The following is a 25,203-nucleotide window of genomic DNA, read 5'->3' as shown; positions in this document are numbered from 1 at the left end:
TGTGTGTACAGCTCAGCCATAAAGATTGGCTTACAGAGAAATCCCTTTGCTTTCTCCAGAGTCAAAACAAGGAAATGTGGAAACACTGTCTGATAGCTTTTCACAGTTCCCATGAGCCCCTGCCAGCATTCGCTGACAGGGGATCATGGGGATTGTAGTCCATGAACATCTGGAGGACCACAGGTTGACTACCCCTGCCCTACACCATCTGTTGAGCCCCTTCCCATTTCTCCTATTGGCTAGGATACTTTGGGTCACAATCTTTCCGACCACCCACTTGTAATCTTTAAAAAATGGTGCTGTGGGGGGACAAGATTTTAATATGCTTAGTTAATGCTTAGTTAAGCATTTTCTAGTAACCTTCTGCACTTGTAACTGGGAATCTCCCAAATTATTGTGTTCCCTTTTTTTATGGCCAGTTCTTAGCCTTTGTCTTAACTGAGACTTTTTCTGACCATCCATCTAATACTTGCTTCCTGTTTTTTCCATAAAGGCTGTCTGTAGTTTGAATGTTCCATCTTTAGTACATCCTGTCTTAGAAGTTAAGCAGAAGGGGTTAGAGTGTATTTTTGCCTCAAGCCATCTTTCCCCAAGCTACGTGTAGATTATATTTGATAACAGTTTAACAATGTAAAATGATCTTTTATCTTACAGTTGTTTTTTCAAAAGGGCAGCAAGCTCTTATACTACAAATTAAAAAATCTGTCTAACCCTCAAAGCAAAAGCAGAACTCTGGCCATCTGCTAGAACTGTGGTTTTCAAATTTCCTGCTACAAGTTAGCTGGTACAGTTAAGCTGGTACAGTGTGTGCAGGGTGAAGGAAAGAAAAGAAAACAGTTTGCCTGATCTATTGAGCACTAAAGAAACTTTTATTATTTCATATTTAACGATTCATTCATATGTATAATAGAATCATAGAATCATAGAGTTGGAAGGGTCCTCATGGGTCATCAAGACCAACCCTTTCACTATGCAGGACACTCACAACCCTATCACTCATCCACTGTAACCTGCCACCTTCTTAAGCCTTCATAGAATCAGCCTTTCCATCAGATGGCTATCCAGCCTCTGTTTAAAAATTTCCAAAGATGGAGAACCCGCCACCTCCTGAGGAAGCCTATTCCACTGAGAAACTGCTGACTGTCAGGAACTTCTTTTGGATGCTTAGATGGAATTTCTTTTGAATTAATTTCATCCTTTGGTTCTGGTCTGTCCCTTCGGGGCAAGAGAGAACAACTCTGCTCCATCCTCTATATGGCAGCCTTTTAAATACTTGAAGATGGTTATCAGATCCCCTTTCAGTTGTCTCCTCTCCAGGCTAAACAGACCAAGCTACCCCAATCTTTCCTCATCTGTCTTGCTCTCCAAACCCCTCTCCATCTCACCATATCATAAGCATTTAATTTGATACTCATTCTTGACAACTAGAAGTCTCTTAGTCCTCCAGTCTAGCGATCCCCAACCTGTGGGCTGCGGACCACATGTGGTCCTTCGACTAATTGGAGGTGGGCCCCAAAGGACGCCTCCCCCCGGCCCTTTACTTCATCCCCCCCAGCACTTTACAACACACTTCATTGTTGTGGCGTGTCTGTATCTTATTTTGAAGGGATGTTTAAACATTACCAAAGTGATCAGAGAGCGTTAGGGCAGTGGTTGAGAGTAGAGGAGTAAACTACCCCCCCCCACCGGGCCTCAGTAAAAGGCGTTGAGTGGTCCCCGGTGATTGGTCCCCGGTGTTGAGTGGTCCCCGGTGATATAAAGGTTGGGGACCACTGCTCCAGTCTACATAGCAAGGATTGATGATGCAATTTGGACGTTATAACCAACAAACCAGGGAGCCTAGTTACTCTCTGTACCACTTCATGCCTCTTTCTAAGTGGGCCTTTGGCCTGTGAAAAAACTTTGTTGTTCTACTCTGTTGAGGAACGCTTGATCTGGGGCTCAGAGCTTCAGCCAGAGTCTTGTAAAGGTGTGATGCTTGAGGTTGTCAGCTGGTGTTCATGCTTTGGCTGACACCTGGTGGTGTTGTACACCAAGGAGGACCTCACACCGTTGCACCTGAATGGAGGCAAAGCAAACAGGGCTCTTGGGACTTTCCTGTAGAAGAAGGGCTTTGAGCCAAAATCTAGAGACGCACAGAAAGTCTTGTGTTCAAAAACGTGGAGATCAATCCAAAATCAAAGCGGATAGGTATTAAGTCGGCGGGTTCGGTAAACACAGACTCCAATTCTTCAAAACAGCTCTTTTTATTTAGCAACCCCAACATTAGGCTCCAAACACCAAACAGGGAAAACAGGCATGCTCAGGCACTATTGTACACTTCAGACAGCCTGCCAAAACCCCTGATTGGCTCCAAGCGGGACAGTCTGATTGGACCTTAACAGGTCCGATTGATTAGTTCACAGGCTGGCAGAAGCCTTCATTTGCATCTGCTGTCAGATGTCCACAGACTTAACAACTGGCAAATGAAATCTACACAAGGGCTTACATAAAAACCGATTTCATAGGGAAGAAATTTGAGCCTGGGTCCTAAGGTTGCTTGTTCCAGGTCAGGAAATACCTGGAATTTGTGTGTGTGTGGGATGGCAGGATTTGGGGAGGGGAGGAAGAGGCTGCCCTCAAGAGCAGCCGTTTTCTCCAGGGGAAGGGACCTTGGTCGTTTGGGGATCACGTCTAAAAATAGGAGGTGACAATGTTATTGTTAAATGTTATCAGGGATTGGAGAAGAGACTGGGTCAGACGCCAGTATGCTGTCCCTAGAATCAAGGAGTTGGAAAAATCCTTCAAAACCATCTAGTCCAACCCCCTGCAAACTGCACGGAACTCACAACTTCCTGCTCAGCTTCCGTGACCCTAATTTCATGCCCAGATGATCCCCCCCCCCCCGAAAATCAGTGTCCCGCTGAGTATGTGGGATGCCCTATTTGGCCGTGAAGGAAAAGCCACTATGCACATTTATTTATTATTATATTTATTTATACATGTCCAGAGATACTATTTTATTGACTATGTCACTGCATTCTTTTTGTGTGAGCTGTGTTGAGGTCAAGGTACTCAAATGAGGTTGGGGGATGAAAAATAGCATAGGCTGATTGGAAGGTTAGAAAGCGAGCGAGAATGACATTCAGAATATACAAAAAAATTCATACTGTTAGTAAAGTCATGCTCAGAGGTAATAGCAAGCAGCCGAAAACAGTTTGCTTAACGAAGTTTCCGTAGTGTAGCGGTTATCACGTTCGCCTCACACGCGAAAGGTCCCCGGTTCGATCCCGGGCGGAAACATCATTTTAAGCTGTTTTACACCCCCTTTCATCTATGTGTCTCAAATTCCATGCCTTTAATTTTTGATTAAAGAAATATAGAAACAACCTTTTAAAATTGTTTCAAGTGGAAGGATACCCCCTTCTTTGGCAACTCCTTTTCTAGCTAAGGCAAAGACCCCGGTGTTTTGAATTGGATTCCACTCCCGCCTCCCACACACGTTCCTTGCATTTATGTTTTAGAAAAGGCTACACCTCTCCAAATAAATATTGTAGAGGTTTTATTAACTTGACGTATGGTGTCAAGGAAAAATTTCCTTAAATAAGTGCTGGAAGGCAAAATAAAAGAGTGCAGGAAACGAACCGTTAAACTCATTGCAAATTGGAGAAGATTTTTCCCTTTCCAAACGGCGCTTAACTGTACAGGCTGGACATGTCCAAGGCTTACTGGATGGTAAAACAATAAAATCAGACTCCAGTAGCACTTTTAAGACCAACAAAAATTTATTCAATTTTGAATTCAATTTATTCAAAAATTTATTCAAGCTTTCGAGTACAAGTAAAAAAGTTTTTTGCGTTGGCCGGGAATCGAACCCGGGTCAACTGCTTGGAAGGCAGCTATGCTAACCACTATACCACCAACGCCTCTCTTTCCAAGCAGTCCCGTTTCACCCTTATAAACAAGTGGTACAAACCAGACGGGCTTATTCCACTACAATCACGGATGATTTCTTTTGAAAAGGACAACACCAGTTATTTTCCTGGAGAGGTTTCTGTGCTCATAAAAGTGGGCAACCAGCTTCTATCCGGCCGTCATCTCTCTTCCTTCCAATGTAAGGCAGCCCCCCCCCCCCGTTACACTGAGTGGCGGCTTCCTCCCCCCCCCCCCCGTCGCAGCTGGCCCGCCCGTTTCCACAGCAACCCCAGGGCCCGCACTCTCCCCTCCCCTCGCGGTTGGCCAAAGAATCTTAAAGACTCAAATCCTGTAGTGAATCTCTTAACACGCGACAGTATTTTATTCGTTGCCCTAGACGAGAGATGCCTACCGAAGGCGATATATTTTTAGGTACTCTACGCCAGGGGTGGGCCAACTGTGGCCCTGCAGCTGTCCATGGACTACAATTCCCATGAGCCCCTGGGGCTCATGGGAATTGCAGTCCATGGACAGCTGCAGGGCCACAGTTGGCCCACCCCTGCTCTGTGCTTAAATATCCTCTCAGTGTCTTTGAGTCTACCATATTTGCAGCTAATCTTTCCCTCCTCCCGCCAGCCCAGCCAAGGGCCCCGCCCAACAGCCTCCGTCAGCTCCGCCTCTTTTGCTTTTCTCGCGAGACCTCGAACGTTGGGGGCGCCGACCACCCGCCGCGACCTCTCTCCGGCCCCGCCCACTGCTCTCGCCGCGAGGACCTCGCGCACTTCCGCTTCCGGCGCAAAGGTCGCGCTGGGAGGCTCACGGCGGCCGGCGTTTTCCCTCCCCCCCCTCCCCCTGCTCCGCGGCGCTTCTCGGCCTCCAGGGCGGGGGATGGCGCGGGAGTGAAGGCGGCGGCGCCGCGCGACCCCCGGCCGGCCCCCCACCCGCCCCCCTTCCCCAACGCGGAGGAGCCGCCGCCGCCCGCAGTGAGTCAGGAGGGGGGGAGGGGAGCTTGTGGGGGCGGCCACGCCCTCTCCCGGAGAATGAATGGGGCTCCCGGGCCCCGCCCCGTCCGGGGGGGGGAGCGACCAGGGTCGCTGCTGGCTGGTCCTTGGGCGGAAGACGACCGCGGAAGAGCCTCCTCTGCATGTCCCTTGTCCGGAATACCCTCAGGAGTTGACCCTAAAGCGGCTGCAAGTTGAGGGCGAAACCAAACGCCGCCTCTTCTCCCCTTCCTCTCTTGGCCTTCCACCCTCTGATTTGCCTTGGGTGAAACCCCGCCCACTCTGGTTATTGGCTGGCCCAGGAGGAATGAGTAAGGGTCTTGCGCAAGGAGAATCTCGGTGGTCCTACAATGACGGCTCCGGGGCTTTGACCCAGACACTCTGGCGCTAGCTGCTTGGTGCCCTGCCTCCCATTGTTGAGCTGGAATGAAACTCCACTCTGTGCAAACAGAAGTGGGATTCCCGGTATGGGCGTGCACAAGACTTTGGGGTGTCATGGTCGTTTGGACCTGCTTCCTATGAAATTCTGCAGCTTGAAGGCTCCAAAATAAAATCAGAGTCCAGTAGTCAATAAATTTAGTCCAGAGTCCAATAAATTTAACAATTTATTCAAGGTGTGAGCTTTTGAGTGCAAGCTCTCTTCCTCAGTCTGAGGAAGCTTACGCTTTCAATAAATATTTTTCCTGTTTTTATTGTGCTACTTCAGACCAACACGGCTACTCATTTGAATCTATCCTTGAGGGCTCCAAGTCTGCTTGCTCTGTCTTTCAATACTGCTAACTCCCATGAGCTCAGAGCTTTGGTTTCATGCCTAAGGAACTATTTGCCTTGCTGGGGATTGGTCTTTTTGACTTTGCTTGCTATGTTCTAGTTTGTGGTGAGATTAGAAGGTGCTGACAGTCATGCCGAAGACGGTGCTGCCCAATATCTGTTCTTTTCCCTCCCTCCAAAATAACCTTTTGTGGCTGATGCAGAGTTGGAAGTTGTGCCATCAGCTCCCTGTGCATGTGACTATCTAAGCTGTTTCACCACAAAGAATCCATCTCCTGTCTCTTTTTCTTTCTCTAGTTTCTTATTCTACCCAAGGCTTGCCAAGCAGTTGATGCAGAAAGTCAAGAGGGCTCGTCTGGAAAACAAATCTTCGGGAAGTTGGAGAAGGTAATTTTTCTCGGCTTCTGTGGCTACAGTGGCTTCGGAACCATTGTACGTTTGAAAACCCAGTTGCAGATTGTTGGGGCAGGGAAGTATTGCGCATCTGAAGTTTAGACCTGGATCATGGCCTTAGTTCTCATTGAGGAGGTTTAGTTTGTCCCAGCATGCTGCAGTCGGGGCAGTTGTGTGCTCCTCCATGCCAAAACAAAGCCTCTTGCTTCTAAGCATGGTGGCACAAATGGCTCTTGGGTAGCCTGATTAGCACATTAGTTTTCTCTGTGTGGGGATATTTATACTGGGGAGCATACAGTTACATGAATGTCACCTGCAATGTGAAATGGTACACAGGTTGGTTGCTTTTTCTCAAACTGAATATATTGCTAGATATATGTAAAGGCAATATAAATATACTCCATTGGTATGTTTTGCTGTATGTTCTTGTGATGGGGGTAGGGCTTATACTGTGATTGTCACAGTCAGAGTGGGAAGAAGGACTTCCCAATGACAATTCTGTCTTCCAAGGCAATTTACAAATCATTGGCATCAAATATCGAAACAACTTTGGAATAAGAATGTCACAGAGGACAGGTTTTAAGGGGTCAGCCTGAAGTGTTTTAAGGAACTCTCTGGGCTTCCCATCTGGCCCAGATTAAAGCATAGCTGAATCCCTTGAGGACTCTTCTTGTGGCTCATTGACGTGTTCAGATGCTGCACATTTCAGGGATGCTTGTATAGGAGAGCTTCCTGCTGGATTGTAGTGCACAGGCCCGGCCTGATTGTCCTTAATGGTTCCCAGAATCATTGTCTTGAGGCACCTCTACTCCTGGTGGCCAGCCACCTCTCATTCAGAGCAGACATTGTTTGTAGGAAATGGAAGTTGTTTGTGTGCAGGTCTCATGCACAGATGATCTGCAGCTGCTCAGTTTGCAGTGTGGTGCATCTCTCATGGCAATGTGAGAGTCCAGTCAATTGCTCCTAATAAGCAAACTTTGTTGAAGAAAATCTTTTTACTGAAAGAGCAACGAAGTAAACATCTCCCTCTTTGGAAAGAGGCAGCTTTAAAAAGAGATGGAGGATTGTAAGATTTGGGGGAAATCTGCAGTCTGATATTTCCTGATCCTTTGAGGCATAAACTCATTGGATTGTTTGCTTATCAAGTTTTAAAAAACTGATTGTGATCTGTCACAGTGACATTCTCTAGTCTCTCTCCTCACTCAATGTTAAAAATGTGGGTCCCAGTGCAGATCGTAATCTGGATTTTTAAAATCCAACTTGTTCAATCTTGTGTACAAGTTTCAATATTTATATGGAGAAACCTATGTGCGGTTTGGATATGATTGGGGTTTAATGCATGTGGGGATGTACTGTGCTAAAATTGCAGCGGATGTCCCAAGAGGATGTCCCAAGAGGATGTCCCAAGAGGATGCAGGTGTTCTCTGCCACCCTTTTTCTCTTAAAGCATTCATAGCCTCCTACACAGGTGAGGGCCAAAAGGCAGACAGGATTTTCAGGATATAAGCTTTTGAAAGTCAATGCTTGTTTCATCAGATCAGGAAGCTCCCCCCCCCCCAAAAAAAAAACCACTCTGGCTTCTGAGGTGCTGCTGGACTCAAATCGAGCTCTTCTGCTGCAGACTGACAGAACCATACTTTGAAATGGTGCCCAAAAGGCAAGAGGGTGAAACTGTTTGACCAGAGCAGCCTTTTTCAAACTTTTGACCATGAAGGAAGCCCTGGAATGTTTTTCAGGCTTCGAGGAACCCCAGAAGTGCTGTCAGCTGGCCACACCTATCTGCCATGCCCCCGGAAGTGATATCACATCCATTTCCACTGGATGGGACTGGGCCATGCCCACTGTCACGTCATAGAATCATAGGAAGTGATGTCCCCAAGCCTCTCCTCCTCCTAGGTCACCAGATTGACATGTCTAACCCCACCCACACCTGCATTTGAATGGTGCATATTAATTCAATAGCTGAATGGCTAGAGTTGCCAACCTCCAGGTGGAGCCTGGAGATCTCCAAAAACCACAGCTGATCTGCATGACCAGGTAATCTCCCTCTAGTCCACGTGATTTGCCAGTGATCAGTTCAACTGGAGCAAAGGAAGGTGGGCTCTGGCATTAAACACTACTGGAGTCCATCCTTTCCCTCATCCCTGCTAGGCTCTAACCCCAACACTCCAGGCATTAGTGTAGTAGTTAGGAGTGTGTAGACTTCTAATCTGGCGAGCCGGGTTTGAATCTGCACTCCCCCACATGCAACCAGTTGGGTGACCTTGGGCTCGCCACAGCACTGAGAAAACTGCTCTGACTGAGTAGGAATATCAGGGCTCTCGTAGCCTCACCCACCTCACAGGGTGTCTGTTGTGGGGAGAGGAAAGGGAAGGCGATTGGAAGCTGCTTGGAGACTCCTTCAGGTAGAGGAAAGCAGCATATAAGAACCAACTCTTCTCCTTCAGTAATATCAGGGCCCTCTCAGCTTCCTCTCCCTCACAGGGTGTCTGTTGTGGGGAGAGGAAAAGGAAGGCGATTGGAAGCCACTTTGAGACTCCTTCAGGTAGAGAAAAGTGGCATATAAGAACCACCTCTTCCTCTTCATTTCCCAAACCAGAGCTGGCAGTCTAAACATAACGAGAGCCCCTGTTCAGTGGCCCCACTCGATCATGCCATGGCAGGTGGCCTCCTGAACTTCTGGGAAAGGCCACAGAACTCCAGGGTTCTCTGAAGCCCCTGTTGGGAATTGCTGGGCTAGAGGATTTTTGAGTCTGGTATGGATTTTCTTGCAGGGGGGAAGGGTTGCATCCTCATGACTTGATTTGGGTTGAGACAATTCCTTGTGAAGTCTGATTTTGTGTTTACAGCAGTGAGTTCAGATGACTGTTCTGGAAAATAGCATGTCAGTTTTGGAAAATAGGGGTAAAAGCCAAATAATAAAATATAGTAAACATCCAAACATTCACAGTTAAATTTATGCAAGGCTTTTTTGGGAAGGTGGTTGTGTCCAAATCCTGGGCACAGTCACCGCCTACGAGAAGCTTTGGAGGAAACCCTCAAAGAGTTATTTGTTGCTGAGCTACTTAACAAGGATCAGGATTGCTCTTTTTCCCAGAGCACCTTTCTGGACTCAGCTCGTGGACTCACTCAGCTTCCCTGGGCCTCTAAGCAACCTCTTGGGGCTTCACATAATCTTGTTTAGTAAAACATTTGGAATTCATTTGTGAAAGCACACAGTTGAAAATGGACTTTCCCCTCTGTCTTCTGATCCGGGCAATGAGTGGGATTCCCCGTTCTCTCACCATTCTTTTCTTCTCCATCCCCACTGGCCTGCTTATGCCTGTGCATGTGAGGAAACCTTCCTTAGGTGTCCAGTACACCATCCGGTCTTGAGACGTGTCCTGAAGCACACCCATAGCATTGTTTGATTACTGGCCTGGCCAGCCTTGGAGGCCTGTTCAGGAACTGGGCAGCGACAGGATCAAAGGTTGTATAAATGGAGGCCAGGATTTTTTTCAGCTGGATTGACAATGAGCACTGGGCTTCAGGAAAGATGGCAGGCTCACACTGTTCACGTTCCTTGGTTGGTAAAGAATTTGGGATGTGAGTGTACTGCTCTTCCTGATTGGCTATGTGCAGGTTGGGTCTGAGATCACAACTGTAGATTTTGTGTAGCAGTTAGATTTGAGTTTGGGGCTGCCCTCTATTCCAGTGTGTCGGGTGTACAGTTTGGAACTGTGAACCTAAATAATGCACCCTGGACTGTTTCAAGTCAAGAAAATGGCATGATGGGGAGAAACCTGTAGTCTGCAACAGTTGTCATCTGAATCAGGCAAAGGGGCCCCAAGTCATAGATTTAGGGTACTACACTATTCAAGCTCTGTAGCAATATGGTTTATCGAGCATCTTCTACAGGAACTGGTTCAAAGCAGTGGCCATGCAAGATGCTCATGGAATGCCCAGGGGCAAAAGTCTCCGTCCCCGTCTCCCCCCAAGTTGATGCCTACCCCATCAATCACTTTTCAAAAAACAGGCTCCATTTTAGCAATAAGGTCTAAAAGCCAACTATTGATGGACATATCTTCTGTGGATTTGTCTAGTCTTCTTTTAAAATCATGTAGCCTAGTAGATCTCATGAAGGCAGCAAGTCCCCCCCCCCTTGAATTGGACTTGGAAGTGGCAGCCAGTGTAATTGCTGTAGAATCGGGTCCCATGATCCCAATAACTGGCCCAGAACAGCAGTTTAGCCAGAGTGTTCTGTCCTAGCAACAATTTCTGAACACTGTATGTATGATGCATCGCTCTGTTGCTGGATCAGAGTGTTGGACTGTATGGGCCTCTGGCCTGATCCAACAGGACTTCTGTTCTTAAAAAGCCAGGGTAACCAAATAGCTGCATAATATTGTGCCTGTTGGTCCCACCCTTTTGCTAATGTGCTCAAGAACAGGGGTAGTCAACCTGTGGTCCTCCAGATGTTCGTGGACTACAATTCCCATGAGTCCCCTACCAGCAAATGCTGGCAGGGGGCTCATGGGAATTGTAGTCCATGAACATCTGGAGGACCACAGGTTGACTACCCCTGCTCAAGAAGACATATGCAGCTCTCAGCATGTTATCCTCAAAACAACCCTATGTCTGTCACACCCTGTCACACAGTGGCCAAAGCCCAGGGGCCACCAGCAGGTCTACCAGCAGGGCCACAGTACTAGGAGCTCTCCCAGAACCTCCCTGCCCTATACATAAGAGAAAGCATATTGGGCGAGGCTTAGAGTGTATAACTCAGTTGGGGAGTTTCATGGTGGAGTGGGGATTTGAACCTGGGTCTCCCAAATTTATTTATTTGATTTCTATACCGCCCTTCCATATGGCTCAGGGCGGTTTACATACAACATCATAGGGGGATACATGGAACGAGTCAACATGCAACAGTCAATATACAACAATAACAATCCAGCAGTGGTTCTAAACAAAACAACTTCAGTGATCCCAACAATAACAACATAACAAGCTAAACCCCCTAGAAAGGCCAGGCTGCTTCAGGCCATGGAGGGGATGTCTGAGGGGGGACCTGTTGTCAGTTTCGGGGAAATGCCTGGTGGAGGAGCTCCCTTTTGCAGGCCGTGCGGAACTATGGGAGTTCGGACAGGGCCCTGATCTCTTCAGGGAGCTCGTTCCACCAAGTGGGGGCCAGGATGGAAAAAGCTCTAGTCCTCATTGAGGACCGACGTGCTTGTTTTGGGCCAGAGATCACCAGCCAATTGGCAGTGGCAGAGCGTAACGCTCTATTGGAGGTGTAGGCGGAGAGACGGTCTCTCAGAAACACTGGGCCCAGACTGCATATGGCCTTGAAGGTAAGAACCAAAACCTTAAGCCTGATCCGGAATTCAGTTGGTAGCCAGTTGAGTTGTTGAAGTATAGGCCGGATATGAGATCTCCACGGTGTGTTCAACACTTAACCACTAGATTAATTGGAGTTCAAGACTTTTAACCACTAGATTTGAGTCCAGAAGCACCTTAGAGATCAACAAGATATCCAGGTTATGAATTCCTGAGAGTCAAGGACGTGATCAAGGGAGTCTTGAAAGTTCTCGCCCTGAAGATCTTGCCGGTCTTGAACAGGCCAGTGGTTGCTCCAACCAGCACAATTCAGCTCTTTGCAGCTTGACGTGCTCAAGCCTGGGTGCAATGCTAACATCTGATGGTGTGCAGTATGTAAATCAATCTCGCACTTAGAGTTCTGGATGTTCCCTTTGGCTATTCCAAACGTGTTACCTTCCTTTCACCTAGTTCCTGGACCCGTTCAGGAGGAAGGCCAAGGATGACGGCGGTGGATGCGTTGCTGGAGAACGCTGAGGTGGTGGAGATGGAAGAAACGGCCTCTTCGCAGTTCCATGTGGAGAAGCATTCATGGGAGGGGCTGCGTGACATCATCCATGGAAGCCGCAAGTACACGGGGATGATTGTCAACAAGGCGCCACATGACTTCCAGTTTGTTCGGAAGACGGAGGAGTCCAGCCCTCACTCTCACCGCTTATATTATCTCGGTAGGGCTGGCTTGGATGGCTGATCCTCTACGCTGGTTGGTGCAGGGTGAAGACAGGGCTGGCCAGGGGCAGGAGTGAGAAGACTGCCTTCTTCCTTATGCTTCCAGCCGCAGTTTTGCTGGCATGTCAGACTGGCACCTTTCTCAATGGGGCAGCAGAACTTCAGAAAATGCAAGGCCCGTGTTATTTGTTGTGGCAGAGGGCCATTTCCCTGTGCCCCTCGCCCGTGGAAGGAGCGTGTTCAGGGAGTGGAGGAGGCAGAGGGCAAGCCTATCACAAGACGGCACCTCCCACAGGCATTCTTCCCAGAAGATGCCAGGGCTTCTGGGGCATTCGTTGGTGACAAGCATCCATCACTCAGCTTTCAGACTCATTGGTTGTAGTATTGCAGAGTGTGAGCAACTCGTGCCCTACTCCCTCAAGCATTTATGCTGATTTGGGGAGGGAGGGGGAACTGGGGCATCAGTTGTTTACTGCAGAACCTTCCTTTAAGAGAGAGCATGCCGTTTAGGTCCTGCCTTTCTCCAGTGGGGACGCAACTCTGCTTCTATCGGTTTCACCTCCTCCATTTCATCCTCATGCCAGGCATGCATGGCGGGTGAGGTAGAGGGTCTGTGGCTGGCCCAGGGGGACTCCGCCAGCTGCCATGGCAGAGGAGAGATTCGCTCTTGGGTCTCTCGGATGCTCTAACTGCAACACCACAGGAGCTCTTGGGCAGCCAACCCATAGAGGCTGTATCTAGCTGGGAATGCTGAGATTTAACTCAGAAGAACACCAAAATTCATTTATTGGCAACCAAACTCAGATCAATTCCAGGTCCCGAATCTCAGAGCTCCCCATGTCATTTGCAGAGTAATTTTTAAGATGCTTTAGAACAGGGGTGGCCAAACTGTGGCTCTCCAGATGTCCAAATGACAATTACCATGAGCCCCGGCAGCACATGGTGGCAGGGGATCATGGTAATTGCAATTTGGTCATCTGGAGAGCCACTGTTTGGCCACCCCTGTTTTAGACGGTGCACCCCACCCCCCTCCATTAAAGCACTTTAGAGGAAGTACAGAAATAATCATTTATTTATTTCCTCTCTGGGAAGCTCCTTCTTCCTTCCCAGCAGGCAGGGCTCCAGGGTTTCTCAGGTGAGCTTCTCTTTGGCAGAATCCCCCTGGTCAGCAGCTGGGTGTGGTTCTGTTTTGTTCCTGTGAGGATTTGGGCAGAGCTTCCCTCTGAAACTGTGAAGCCCATTGGGAAACAGAATCATAGAGTTGGAAAGGGCCATACAGACCTTCCACCCCCTGGTCAGTCAGGGTTTTATGGAACTGGGCTTTCTTGAAGGCCCTGGAAGGATTTCCCGAATGGGTGGCAATTAATTTTATTTTTATTAATTTTGTTAATTTTAATTTTAAAATTTCTTAAACATTTATTGGGAGATATGACTATATATGGTCGTGTTGATCTATTCCCCACTCTTCCCGAAATGGCAAGTGTTGGGCCTTGAGGGGGTGGGAAGGGAAGGGGCCCTGCATGGTTGTATACACAGCTATAATTCCCTACCAGATCTGGAGTTTCTCAAAGCCTGAAGTACGTTTCAGGGATTTATCAATGGTAAAAAAATTGAGAAAGGTTGGCCTAAAGATCCATAATAAGTATCTGTCTACCTACTGCTTAAAGACCACCAGTGAGGGGGAACTTGCCACCTGCTTAGGTAGCCAGTTTCACTGCTGAACTTCTCTGACTGTGATATTTTTTTGTCCTGATATATAGCTGGTGCCATTCTACATGTAGTTTGAAGCCATTACTTTGGGTCCTGTCCTCTGCTTCCAACAGGAACCTTTCCCTGCCCTCTGACAACCTTTCATATATTTCAAAAAGAGCAATCATATCCCCTTGCAACCTCCTCTTCTCCAAGCTGAATGTTCCCAGGTTCTTCAGCCTTTCCTCCTAGGGCTTGGTCCCCAAGCCCCGGATCATCCTTATTGCTCTCCTCTGCACCCTCTCAATTTTCCCCACCTCCTTTTTGAAGTGAGGCCTCGAGAACTGCACCCAGGACTCCAGATGGGGTCTGACCAATGCGGTATACAGCGGGACCATGGCATCTTGTGATTTCAGTGTGATGCCTCTGTGGATACAGCCCAAGAATTCGTTTTCCTTTTTTTTACCACCACATCGCACTGTCTGCTCATATTTAGCTTATAGTCCACACTTAGTTTTCAAGTTGTTGGGCTGAATACAGGGTCATGTATGCTTTGTCCTGGTTTGCTTCTTCCACAGGAATGCCATATGGGAGCAGGGAGAATTCCCTCCTCTACTCTGAGATTCCCAAAAAGGTACGGAAGGAAGCCCTGCTCTTGTTGTCATGGAAACAGATGCTGGATCACTTCCAGGTGAGGCGCGTTGGATCATGGACTGTGTCCCATGGCCGAGACAGGAATGGTGAGAAAAGAAAAACATCCTCAGCTCTCCAATAAGGGTCATAAGCACATTTCCTTACAAGGGTTGCAGCTTCAGAACTTCTCTAGTGAAAGTTGATCCCCCCCCCTCCATGAGGTTCACTCTGCTGGCTCAGATTGTGAGTTCTAGGTCAGGTTTGCATAACCAGCAGCCACCTGGCATCTCAAGCAGCTGATGTTCAGAGGTATATTGTTACAGAGAGAATGATTAAAATATCAGCCGAAAAGTCCCCGGCCCTGGTTGAGGCCAGTCGTTGGTCTGAAGCAAAAGAGCCGAGTTTAAGTCCAGTGGTCCCTTTACAAACAACAGTTTAATTGTGGGCATAAGGTTTCGCGTGCAGGCAGATGATTATTATTCTTTTTAGCATACAGCATCTGGCAAAGTATCTGAAGAAGTATACATGCACACAAAAGCTTACACCCAGAATAAAACTTTGTGGGTCCTTGGACTGAAGCTTTGTTCTAGACAGAGAAAGAGAGCCCGGCAGGGAAGTGTGGGATGGGGTGTCTATTAATATCCCTTGTACCATTTTATCTTCTCTGCCTCATGAACCAGTGCCTGGGGGCAGTTTTGGGATGGATGCAGGTTAATGAGTGGAGCAGTTCACATCCTGAGCAGAATATGACTGCGGGAATCTCAAGTAGTGCAAGACCCTGTGTGGCTTCAGACTCCTGCTGAGTTGGGCTTCCTGTGCTCATAAGTGCAGCGTAGAGGGATCACTGGTCTGGGGGTGGCTCTTGGACCCAGGCTTACGGTTGGGTAAGCAGGCAGCAGCCACGGCCAGGAGTGTCTTTACCAACTTTGGCTGATAAGCCAGCTGCGGCCTTTCCTGGGCAGAAAAGATGGGTCACCGTAGTGCATGCATAGGATACAACTAGATTAGACTGCTGCAATGCATTCTACATGGGGCTGCCCTTGAACAGTGCTTGGAAGCTTTGACAGGCGCAGTACGCTGCAGCCAGGACATTGAATGGAGTGGGTCACAGGGACCATTTCACTCGAGTCTTGGCCCACCTATACAGGCTCCCAGTTTGTTTCCCAGCACAATTCAAAGTACTGGTGTTGACCTTTAAAGCCATATATAGTTTGGGACCAGTGTACTTGAAGGACTGCCCAATCTCTTACGAACCTGCCTGACCATTACAGTCTTCCAAACATCTGCTTCATTTGCCCCTGCCTTGAGATTAGGCAGGTGGCAACCCAGGAAAGGGCCTTGTTGGTTGTGGCGCCCAACTTTGGAACTCTTTCCCTGGGGAGATGCATCTCTCCCTGTTGCCATTCTCCTCCAGTGTGTGGATATTTTCTTGATTCATCCGGCATTCCTTCAGTGATCCGTCTTTTCTGCTCTGAGTTTTGATGATTGAATTAATATATATTTTTAAATGTGTATTTTAACTTGGCTTTAATGTCGTTTATGTAGTTGTGTTTTTATTATGTTTTTAGTCAGCCACCTTAAAGGCCCCAGTGAGGACAGAAAGGCAGGGCATAAATTCCGTACACAAAATAAATAAATTGATAGCTAAGGCTGAGACTAGAACTTGTGTCCTCTCCCCCACTGCCCCGGGCCTCTTGTGCATAGCTCTCCTCTTTTCTGCCAGGCTACCCCCCACCACGGGATGTACTCCAGGGAAGAGGAGCTGCTGAGGGAGCGCAAGCGGCTGGGTGTCTTTGGGATCACCTCCTATGACTTCCACCGAGAGAGCGGCCTCTTCCTCTTCCAGGCCAGCAACAGCCTCTTTCACTGCCGGGATGGAGGCAAAAACGGCTTCATGGTGAGTCAAAGCGACTGAGGTTCTTGTGGCACTCAACCTAATCCACCTCACAGGATAAAATGGAGGAGACAATGACATAAGCAACTTTGAGTCCCTGCTGGGGAGAAAGGTGAGAGCTAAACATTTTAAATCAATAAAATCTCCCTACTGACTGGTGCATTTGCAGAGTGTTGAGCACATTCTGGGCAGCCGCAGAGACTGTCCAGGCTCGGAAACCACTTCCTGCGACTGGGAGGGAAGCAGACCTTTGAAAACTGAATTGCTTCCCCCCCACACACACACACGAGTCATGTTGCATCTTTGCTCCGCTGCCTTGGAGCAGAGAAACCTTTGCATCTTTGGGCGGAGGGAAAGTATTTTTCCCAAAGTCCAGCGGCGTGGGGCAGGGCCTCCCTGGCGGCCATCCGGGAAGGATAGCGGGTCAGGAGGACTGTAGAGTTGGCGGCACGGAGTCCGGGAGACGGGCCAAGTAGCCAGTAGGGAGGCATGCTTCGCGCGCGTCCCAATTGGCCACTTGGCCCTGGATTGCAACTCTGAGGAGCGAATCAGGAGCCGCAAAGCCACTGACACCTACGGGACTCACCGCTACCCCCCCCTCCCCGCATATCCCCGCCCGGCTGCCTCGCACTTCGACCCCGACCCTCCATCTCCCACTGCCCCACCGCGCCCCCTTCCCACGCCGATGACAAGCCTCCGTCCGCCGACGCCCTAGCCCGCCCCCCTTCTCACCCCCACTCGCACACCAGAACTTACCAGTCGCCGATTCCCCGCAGGCCCACGCCCTTTGCGGCCACGGCCACGCCCAGACCACCGATCCCCTGCCGACATTGCGGCAACCAAAGACCCTCAGAGTCGCTCCTCCTCCACAGCCGCGGCTCGCCCGCTGCCGACTGCGGCCCAGCTGGGCCGTTGCTGCCAGCACTGCGCCTGCACTGCCGCCGCCAGCCCCGCACTTGGGATCCTGCCGCCAGCGCCGTGGCTACCCCGCCGCTGCCGCCAGCGCCGCCGCTGCCGCGCCACTACACATGGCCACCCGCCTCACAGCCGGCCGGCCCTGCAGCTCCCGCCTGCTTTGCGGCTCCTGATTCGCTCCTCAAAGTTTTTATCCCGGACAGGTCCCGCTCTGACTCCTCCCCAGCAGCCCTTACTCTTTTATTTAATCCGCAGGAGCGGATTAAAGATTAAATCTTTATTTTATCCGCAGGAGCGGATTAAAGATTAAAGATTATTTCTGGTCTGATTTCATGTATTCAATTGATAAAGTAGTACTTTGTTTAAAAATTGCATGTAACTTTATGCACATTTGAATTTTGTTATTGAACTGCCTTCTGCTTGTATAAACTCATTATACTCAACAAAACAAAATCAGAGTCCTGTGGCCCCTTTAAGACCAACAAAGATTTATTCAAGGCGTGAGCTTTCGAGTGCAAGCACTCTTCCTCAGACTATGAACACAGCTACCCACTTGAATTTATACTCGATCACCTTCTCAAACTTGTTATTGATATTTATACACAATGGCTCTTGCCTCCCTTCTTCTCTTACAGCTTGTTTAGTCTGTCAAGAACAAGAACACTCAGCATAGGGGACATTCTTATACCTTCCTCTCAACCAGGCTGCTGGGAGAGAATTTAGGCATGCTTACATGAAGCAATGCTATCTTAAAATATTTTATACATTCTATATATAGGTTGGCGCTGTGCTTAAGTCCACTCTTGAACATGGCAAGTCTGGTGTCATAATTATCATCCAAGAAACAATTATTTGTGTGACTGACTGCCGGGACTTTTATTTTGGCCTATTGAAGACGGGACTGAGCAAAAGGGCTCGTGATCTGCTTGACTTTATCTCCTCCTCCCACCTCTAAGCAAACTCAACTTGATGACTTCTTTGCTCGAAATAATTCTGCTTTAGCCAGTGCTCTAACACTCGTAGCAAATCTTCAACCTTTCAGGCAGAATCTGTTTTAGTAGAATGCCTTTTAAAATGAAAGTACTGTAATACAATCGTTCCTTGCGTACACAGTTTACCTTGAGTTCCACAGTGACTTTTGTAGCTGTTGACAAAGCAACTTAAAAAAAAATCATATCTCTAGTGACGTCTCTGAAGGCCTGCTGGGCAAATACCCCACTTGGCTCCACCCACCTCAGGACACTTGGTGGGCCCCAGGAAAACTGTTGGTCGGCGTTGTGGTTCCTGCGGGCATTAGGATTGAGTGTTTGGCTCAGTTTGGCCGCCTCGGTGATCACCAAAGCCCAAGGCAGCCAGCGGAGAGGAGCAGTGGCGGTGCACCAGCCAGTGGCCGCACCCAAGCACAGAGCTCTGTGTCTCCATGCAGCCACCGCTGGTGCGCTGCTGCCACCACCCCTCCTCACTGCGGTGCTGGCCTCCTATGCACTGCCTCGGACTTCGGTGATCGCCGAGACGGCCAAACTGAGCTGAAGCGCTCAGCCTTAACTGGCATCGCATTGGGGGCCTCCACCGTAAATGAAGTCCTGCCCAGCAAATTGACCCAGGAGTCTCCAAAAAATTTTTTAGTGAAGGGTGGAAATGTTCAAACTGATTACAAACTTTCCAGGGAGAAACAAAAGCTCTCCTGGAGGCTTTGGAGTGTTGCTTTTGCTGCTCTTAATTATGATTATAACGAGTGCTCAGAAATCGCTGCCTGCCTCAGCCCAGAGCATCACCCCTTGTCTTGTGTGAGCAGTTCGTTTCAAGTCCTCCAGTCCATTTCGCAGTGATTCCCGGTCTGGGTGGTCCTCTAAGCCAGGGGTAGTCAAACTGTGGCCCTCCAGATGTCCATGGACTACAATTCCCAGGAGCCCCTGCTAGCATTCGCTGGCAGGGGCTCCTGGGAATTGTAGTCCATGGACATCTGGAGGGCCGCAGTTTGACTACCCCTGCTCTAAGCCCATCTAATGCGCCGGTGTTTCTCCCCTTGCCCAGGTGTCACCAATGAAGCCACAGGAACTCAAGTCCCAGTGCTTAGGACCCCGGATGGATCCCAAGATCTGTCCGGCAGATCCCTCTTTCTTCTCGTTCATCAACAACAACGACCTCTGGGTAGCAAACATCGGGACAGGAGAGGAGCGCCGGCTGACGTTTTGCCAGAAAGGTAGCCGTGGTCATCTTGCGTATGTGCCAGTGGGCACAGCTTGTCTGCGGAAGTGTTGGTGCGCTGGAAAGCCTGGCCCAGCTGTGGCAGTGAAAGCCTTGCTCGGTGTTTGTGGGCAGTGTCAGAATTGTAGGCAGAGAATGTGGTCTGAAAAGGGCAAGAATTCTTAGGAATGTGATACTCTCAGGAGGATGAACTGGAGGGGATTGAGGTATGCAGCAGGGGTAGGGCACACGGTTTAGCATCACCATGGCCTATTAGGCACGGCCGCTGAAATGGCGGCATGGAGAACATGGAGGAGAAAGAAGCGAAGCAAACCGCTTACACACGGGACGGAATGCAACGGCGTCAAAACCCAGAGTATCCGAGTATGCACGCGGCTACTCCAGAGCCACTTCTGGTTGCGCCCTGGTCCCGGGAAGCTCCACTTCCGCATCTCGCTAACGCGGCTTTTTCGGCGGCATACGTTGACTCTGCGCCCGGTTGCCGCCTGCAGCGTGCATAATTGGTGATTTTAGCCGCTGCCATTCCACCCCGAATGCAGACCTTCCACTCCGTGCATAATGGGCCCATGTGAAAAGGGTCCGGGGGTGGGTAATGAGATGCTGGGAGCCTGAGATGCTGGCAAGCCCTGACCTGGTCAGGAGGGCAACACAAAGCCAGGTTTAAGGCAGCCCCAGCGCACAATAGGGTTGGACATGAACCATACCCCAAAGCAAAAACTTAAACCCCTGCTTCCTGTTCCCTGCTAAAGCCGTAAAAACAATGTATCAGCAGGAAGGCTGTTTAAACATTAAAGGGACGGTTGAAGATATTCCAAAAGAGCTGTGCGGTAGGGAGTGCCTCCTTGCCATACAGCTGTTTATAAGGCTGTCTTTTACAGTTTCTTTAAATTTAAACTGCAGAAGACTGTTCTCTTAGAGCTGTTCTCACAGAGCAGTTCTGTCAGAACTCTCAGCCCCACCTAATTCAACAGGGTAAGAAGGGAAGGTGATCGTAAGCTGCTTTGAGACTCTTTTGGGGTATAAAAACCAGCTCTCTTTCAGTATTGACCACCTGTTTATAGCACCCTCAAGCTTGCTGTTAAGAAGCTGGTGGTGATGATGAACCCTGCTTTAGGATGCTTAGGGCTGATCCTGCGTTGAGCAGGGGGTGGGACTAGATGGCCTGTATGGCCCCTTCCAACTCTATGATTCTTTGATTCTACAAACTTGGGCAGATTGTGAGTGGGTGGGCTTGTGTCGTTGCTTGGCGCTTGTGGCCCTTTTTTCCATGCCCAGGGAAATGCCAATCACTACTTTGGGTCAATTTCCTCCTGGCCAGACTGGCCCAGGAGTCTGGGGTTGTTTTTTGGAGGGGCATCATCAGGGCATGGAATTGGGGTCACTGTGGATAGGCAGGTAGTTGTGAGTTTTCCTGCATTGTATAGGGGGCTGGACTAGATGACTCTGGAGAAATTTGAAACAACCCACCTTTCTGCCCTGGCCATGGTCACTGCTGCTAAAGCTACTGAGTGCGTGGTCTCCTGTTGAGAACTGAGTGCATTTGACTTTGCAGATGCAGCCTTGGGGGAGAAAGAGAATGCTGCTAATCAAACAGATGACCACTTCTGCATAGGCAGTGTCACGTTGTAGTCACTTGGGCCCCAATCCCAGCTCTGTGTTCTCCCTCTGGCAGGCTTGTCCAGCGTGTTGGATGATCCCAAATCAGCAGGAGTCGCCACTTTCGTCATTCAGGAGGAGTTTGATCGGTTTACAGGGTACTGGTGGTGTCCCACCTCTTGCCAAGAAGGTGAGTTGCAGGCATTGAGGCCAGGATATTCCTCGACCTTGAGAGTCTCTCCTCCAGCTCTGTGGCCACAAACCTGAGCTGGGCACAGCAGGCAGGAGATTTTGCTGTGTTGACCTGACTAGGCAAGACCAAGCAAGTTGTGCTAGTTGTCACAACCTCTGCAGAAGGTCCTGGAGGATGTGCAAGTTTGTGGGAACTAGGCCCGAGGCACCAAATATCCCTGATAGAATTGCTGCAGGTAAGTCACTGGTCCTTACATGCTGAAGCATGAGCCAAAATCACTTCTGTATTATAGTTGTGCAAAGTCCATGTTTACCCCCTCCCCCAAAATCATCTTCAGAGCAAAATTGGTATTCCTGGGAGATTTTAAGCTCCTTACTTTATTGAGTAGCCATCTGTTGGCCATCCCACAATCCAGTCATTGACCAGAGCCCAGGGCTTCTCCACCATAGCACCAGCTCTATGGAGTGGGCTTCTTGAAGAGGTGACGGGCCCCTTCCTTGGAGACCTTCAGGAGGTGCTGTAAGGCCTCCCTGTTGTCAATTTCCAGTCAGATTCCCCCAATCAGCAGACTCTTGGTTTCAGAAGTCTCTTTATTAAAAAGTTAATGAAACGGGTACATGAAAACTCTTTGCTGAAATTGAGGGCTGCATGCAAAAATCAGATTTAAGATACTCCCAACCCACCTGCCTCAGCACCCCTCAGTGCCAAAACCCAGGTGCCTTCCCACCCAGCTAGCCTGCAGAAGTGAAAGGGAGCCAGTTTTGTCTGTTATTCAAGGTAAGAAGAGATAACCAAGAGGCCCAATGAGACATGGAGAGCCCATATTAGACCTATCCTTATCCATCTGCATTGGCTCCTGGTTGAATTCCAGATTAGGCTCAAGGTTTTGGTTTTAACCTATAAGGACATACGCTGCCTGGGCTCCACATACCTGAGGGGCCACCAAACTGTCTATACTTCCCCCTCCCCCGAGGGCATTGCGCTCAGCCAACACAAACAGACTGGTGATCCCTGGCCCTTGAAAGATACATGAAGAAGAAGAAGAAGAAAGGTACATGTGGCCTTAACCAGGGACTGGTGGAATGAGCTCCCGAAAGAGCTGCCAGCCCTTCGAGAGTTAGCTCATTTTCAAAGGGCATGCAAGAAGGAGCTCTTCCGCCAGGCATTTGATTGGAGCTGTTAAAAAATAGCAACATCATTGGGTTGGCCCCGTCCTGTGATGAGCTTCCCCTGGAAACGAGGAATAGTATCAAACAGATACTGTAGTGACAACAGAATCTTAACGAGATGTTTTCTTCGGTTTTAATTAATACTGTAATTGTGTCTGATGTTTTAAATTATCATGTTTTTTAACTGTCCTGAGCTGGCTTGCCGGGAGGGGCGGCATATGAATCCAAATAAGAAATATCAATTAATTATTTACTTGTCATAAATGATTCATATTCAGCTCCGTATGTCCATCCGTCCCCTCTTGAAGCTTGTGCTTGCAGCCACTTCTTGCAGCAGTGAATCCCATGTCTTCATTACTCAATCTTTGGTTCAGTGGTTCTCTCCCTCAGCCTCAGCACCACCCTCCCCAGGTGGTTGTGTGGATAAAAATGGGGAACAAAAGCCATGTTTTTCACCCAAACTCCATGAAGGAAAAGTGGGATAAATGAGTATCATCCCCGCCCCCCCCCCCGCCATCTTGTATTCTAGACCCCGAGGGCTGGAAAACGTTACGGATCTTGTACGAGGAGGTGGACGAGTCGGAAGTGGAGATCATCCATGTTCCCTCTCCTGCCCTGGAGGAAAGGAAGACGGACTCATACCGCTATCCCAGGACAGGTTAGTGGCAGAGTGCGGTTAAAAGGAGTGTTGTTAGCTGCATGTGACTCTTCTGGGACCTCCCCCGCAAACAAGAGTCTTCCAGTCTCAGCAAATCAAAATTGGTTTCTTCTGCTCTTAAGCTAATGATTATTTCTGGCATTCTGTGGACTCATGAATTCAATCAGTCATGAATTTTATTGCTTATAGCCTTGGGCCATTGTAAAAACATTACAGAACAAATTTGTAATATATACAATATAGACAGTAATAAGCCTTTAAAATTCAGTTATCAAAAAAATCATTAGTCTCAAATCTTACCCCAATTTTCTTTGCAGCCACTGCGAAAAGGGATACCTGGTTAGTGACATGAGGGGTGCGGTCTCTTGTTACAACTCTCCTTTGTGGTGCGGCTTCATAGGGGTTGGTAGGGAGAGCCAGCAAAGGTCTGAGAAACCTACTTTGAATTGGGTGATTTTTTAAGCAGCACTGTAGTTTTCTGGGGCGGCTTTTTGCCCTGTTGAGCCAAGTGAACGCCACATCGTACCTCTTGTTAGAACCAACATAACACATAAAATCTTAGAGTTGGAAAGGGGCCTACAGACCATCTAGTCCCACCCCCTGCTCAATGCGGGATCAGTCTCAAGCATCCAGGATAAGGATATTTCCAGCCATTGCTTGAAGACCGCCAGTGAGGGGGAGCTGGCCACCTCCTTAGGCAGCCCATTCCACTGCTGAACTAGACTCATAGAATCCTAGAGTGGGAAGGGGCCATACAGGCCATCCAGTCCCACTCCCTGCTCAGTGCAGGATCAGCCTCAAGGATCCAGGATAAGCATCTGTCCAGCCACTGCTCCCCACCTCCTTAGGCAGCCCATTCCACTGCTGAACTGTCTCTGAGAATCCTAGAGTGGGGCCATCCAAGCCATCTAGTTACACCCCCTGCTCAAGGCAGGATCAGCCTCAAGCATCTAGGATAAGTCTCTGTTGTTTGAAGAAGAAGACCGCCAGTGAGGGGGAGCTCCCCACCTCCTCAGGAAGCCCATTCCACTGCTGAATTAGATTAATAGAATCCTAGAGTAGGAAGGGGCCACACAGGCCATCTAGTCCTACCCTCTGTTCAATGCAGAGTCAGCCTCAAGCATCCAGGGTAAGTCTCTGTTCGGCCGCTGCTTGAATACCACCAATGAGGGTCTCGTTAGGCAGCCCATTCCACTGCTGAACTACTTGCTGTGAAGAAATTGTTCCTGATATCTAGCTGGTTCCATTCTACACATAGTTTAAACCTGTTACCATGGGTCCTGTTCTCTGCTCCCAACAGGAATCACTTCCTACCCTCCTCCAACTGAGAATTTTATTGATACTTAAAGAGAGCCCTCCTGCCCCCTCTCAGCCTCCTCTTCTCCAGGCTGAACATTCCCACGTCCCTCAGCCTTTCTTCATAGGACTTGGTCTCCAGGCCCTGGATCATCCTCTTCGCTCCCCTCTGCACAAAAAAGGGGTAGTCAAAATGTGGTCCTCCAGCAAATGCTGGCAGAGACTCATGGGAATTGTAGTCCTTGAACATCTGGAGGACCACAGGTTGACTAGCCCTGCTTCAGAACACTCCGTCTAGCTAGATTAGGGTCCCCAATATGGTGCCTGCTGCAGACTTTCCCATACGCCCATCCAGTGTTTCTGGGAAGTGGGGGGGGGGGGCAAGGTGGGGCTTTTGCCTTGTCTGGCTTTCTATTAGCCATTGAGTATTTGATTTGCTGTGTAATTTTTCAAAACAAAGTTTGGTGCCACAGCTCAAGGACCTTTACTTTTTGACAGCAGGCGAGCCCACGGTTGGTGTTGTGTGGATGGCTCCGTCTCCTGCTACAGCCATTTCCTGACTGGGTCCACCACCCTTCCCCAGTATTCCAGGCTAAAAAAGTTGGGGTTCCCTGAGCTAGATGGTGGTGGTGGGGAATACATTAATTTTCCAAGGGAGGAGGAAGCTTTGGAAAATGTAATAGCGAATGCCCTACCTTCCACGCAGATGCAATAGATGAAGTTGAAAGGAGCTTTACAGGAACGCCCATCCAAAGTAGCCTGCAGTGGCTGTTCCACAGTGAACAAAACAATTTCCTCAAAGGATGAGTGGAAGGGGGCTAGGAGTAGACTTCCAAATCCATTGTTGGATTCAGCCAAGAAATATT

The 25,203-nt window shown here is 49.0% G+C and overlaps 1 protein-coding gene and 2 non-coding genes across 5 annotated transcripts in view; 2 read left to right on the top strand and 1 right to left on the bottom strand.

Annotated features, from left to right (window-relative positions):
* The first annotated feature begins 3,209 nt into the window (after positions 1-3,209).
* TRNAV-CAC (transfer RNA valine (anticodon CAC)) lies at positions 3,210-3,282 on the top strand. The gene has a single exon. It is a non-coding gene; the product is annotated as a tRNA-Val (tRNA).
* A 551-nt stretch (positions 3,283-3,833) lies between these two features.
* On the bottom strand, positions 3,834-3,905 carry TRNAG-UCC (transfer RNA glycine (anticodon UCC)). The gene has a single exon. It is a non-coding gene; the product is annotated as a tRNA-Gly (tRNA).
* A 757-nt stretch (positions 3,906-4,662) lies between these two features.
* Positions 4,663-25,203, top strand: part of DPP9 (dipeptidyl peptidase 9) — a 42,659-nt gene continuing 22,118 nt past the window's right edge. The window contains exons 1-8 of one of the 3 annotated variants that reach the window (XM_077332076.1): positions 4,663-4,877; positions 5,964-6,053; positions 11,829-12,085; positions 14,354-14,466; positions 16,132-16,305; positions 19,252-19,420; positions 21,098-21,211; positions 22,913-23,041. In XM_077332076.1, coding sequence (XP_077188191.1) covers positions 5,998-6,053; positions 11,829-12,085; positions 14,354-14,466; positions 16,132-16,305; positions 19,252-19,420; positions 21,098-21,211; positions 22,913-23,041 — 1,012 coding nt within the window. In that variant the 5' untranslated portion in view covers positions 4,663-4,877; positions 5,964-5,997. Of the gene's footprint in view, positions 4,878-5,011; positions 5,207-5,341; positions 5,361-5,963; positions 6,054-11,828; positions 12,086-14,353; positions 14,467-16,131; positions 16,306-19,251; positions 19,421-21,097; positions 21,212-22,912; positions 23,042-25,203 lie in introns of those variants that run through there. The other 2 variants (XM_077332077.1, XM_077332078.1) reach the window with 2 other exon arrangements.

The sequence above is a fragment of the Paroedura picta genome, chromosome 4, assembly GCF_049243985.1.
Source record: "Paroedura picta isolate Pp20150507F chromosome 4, Ppicta_v3.0, whole genome shotgun sequence".
In the NCBI taxonomy this organism is placed as follows: Eukaryota; Metazoa; Chordata; class Lepidosauria; order Squamata; family Gekkonidae; genus Paroedura; species Paroedura picta.
This window is presented reverse-complemented; position numbering and strand designations above follow the sequence as displayed.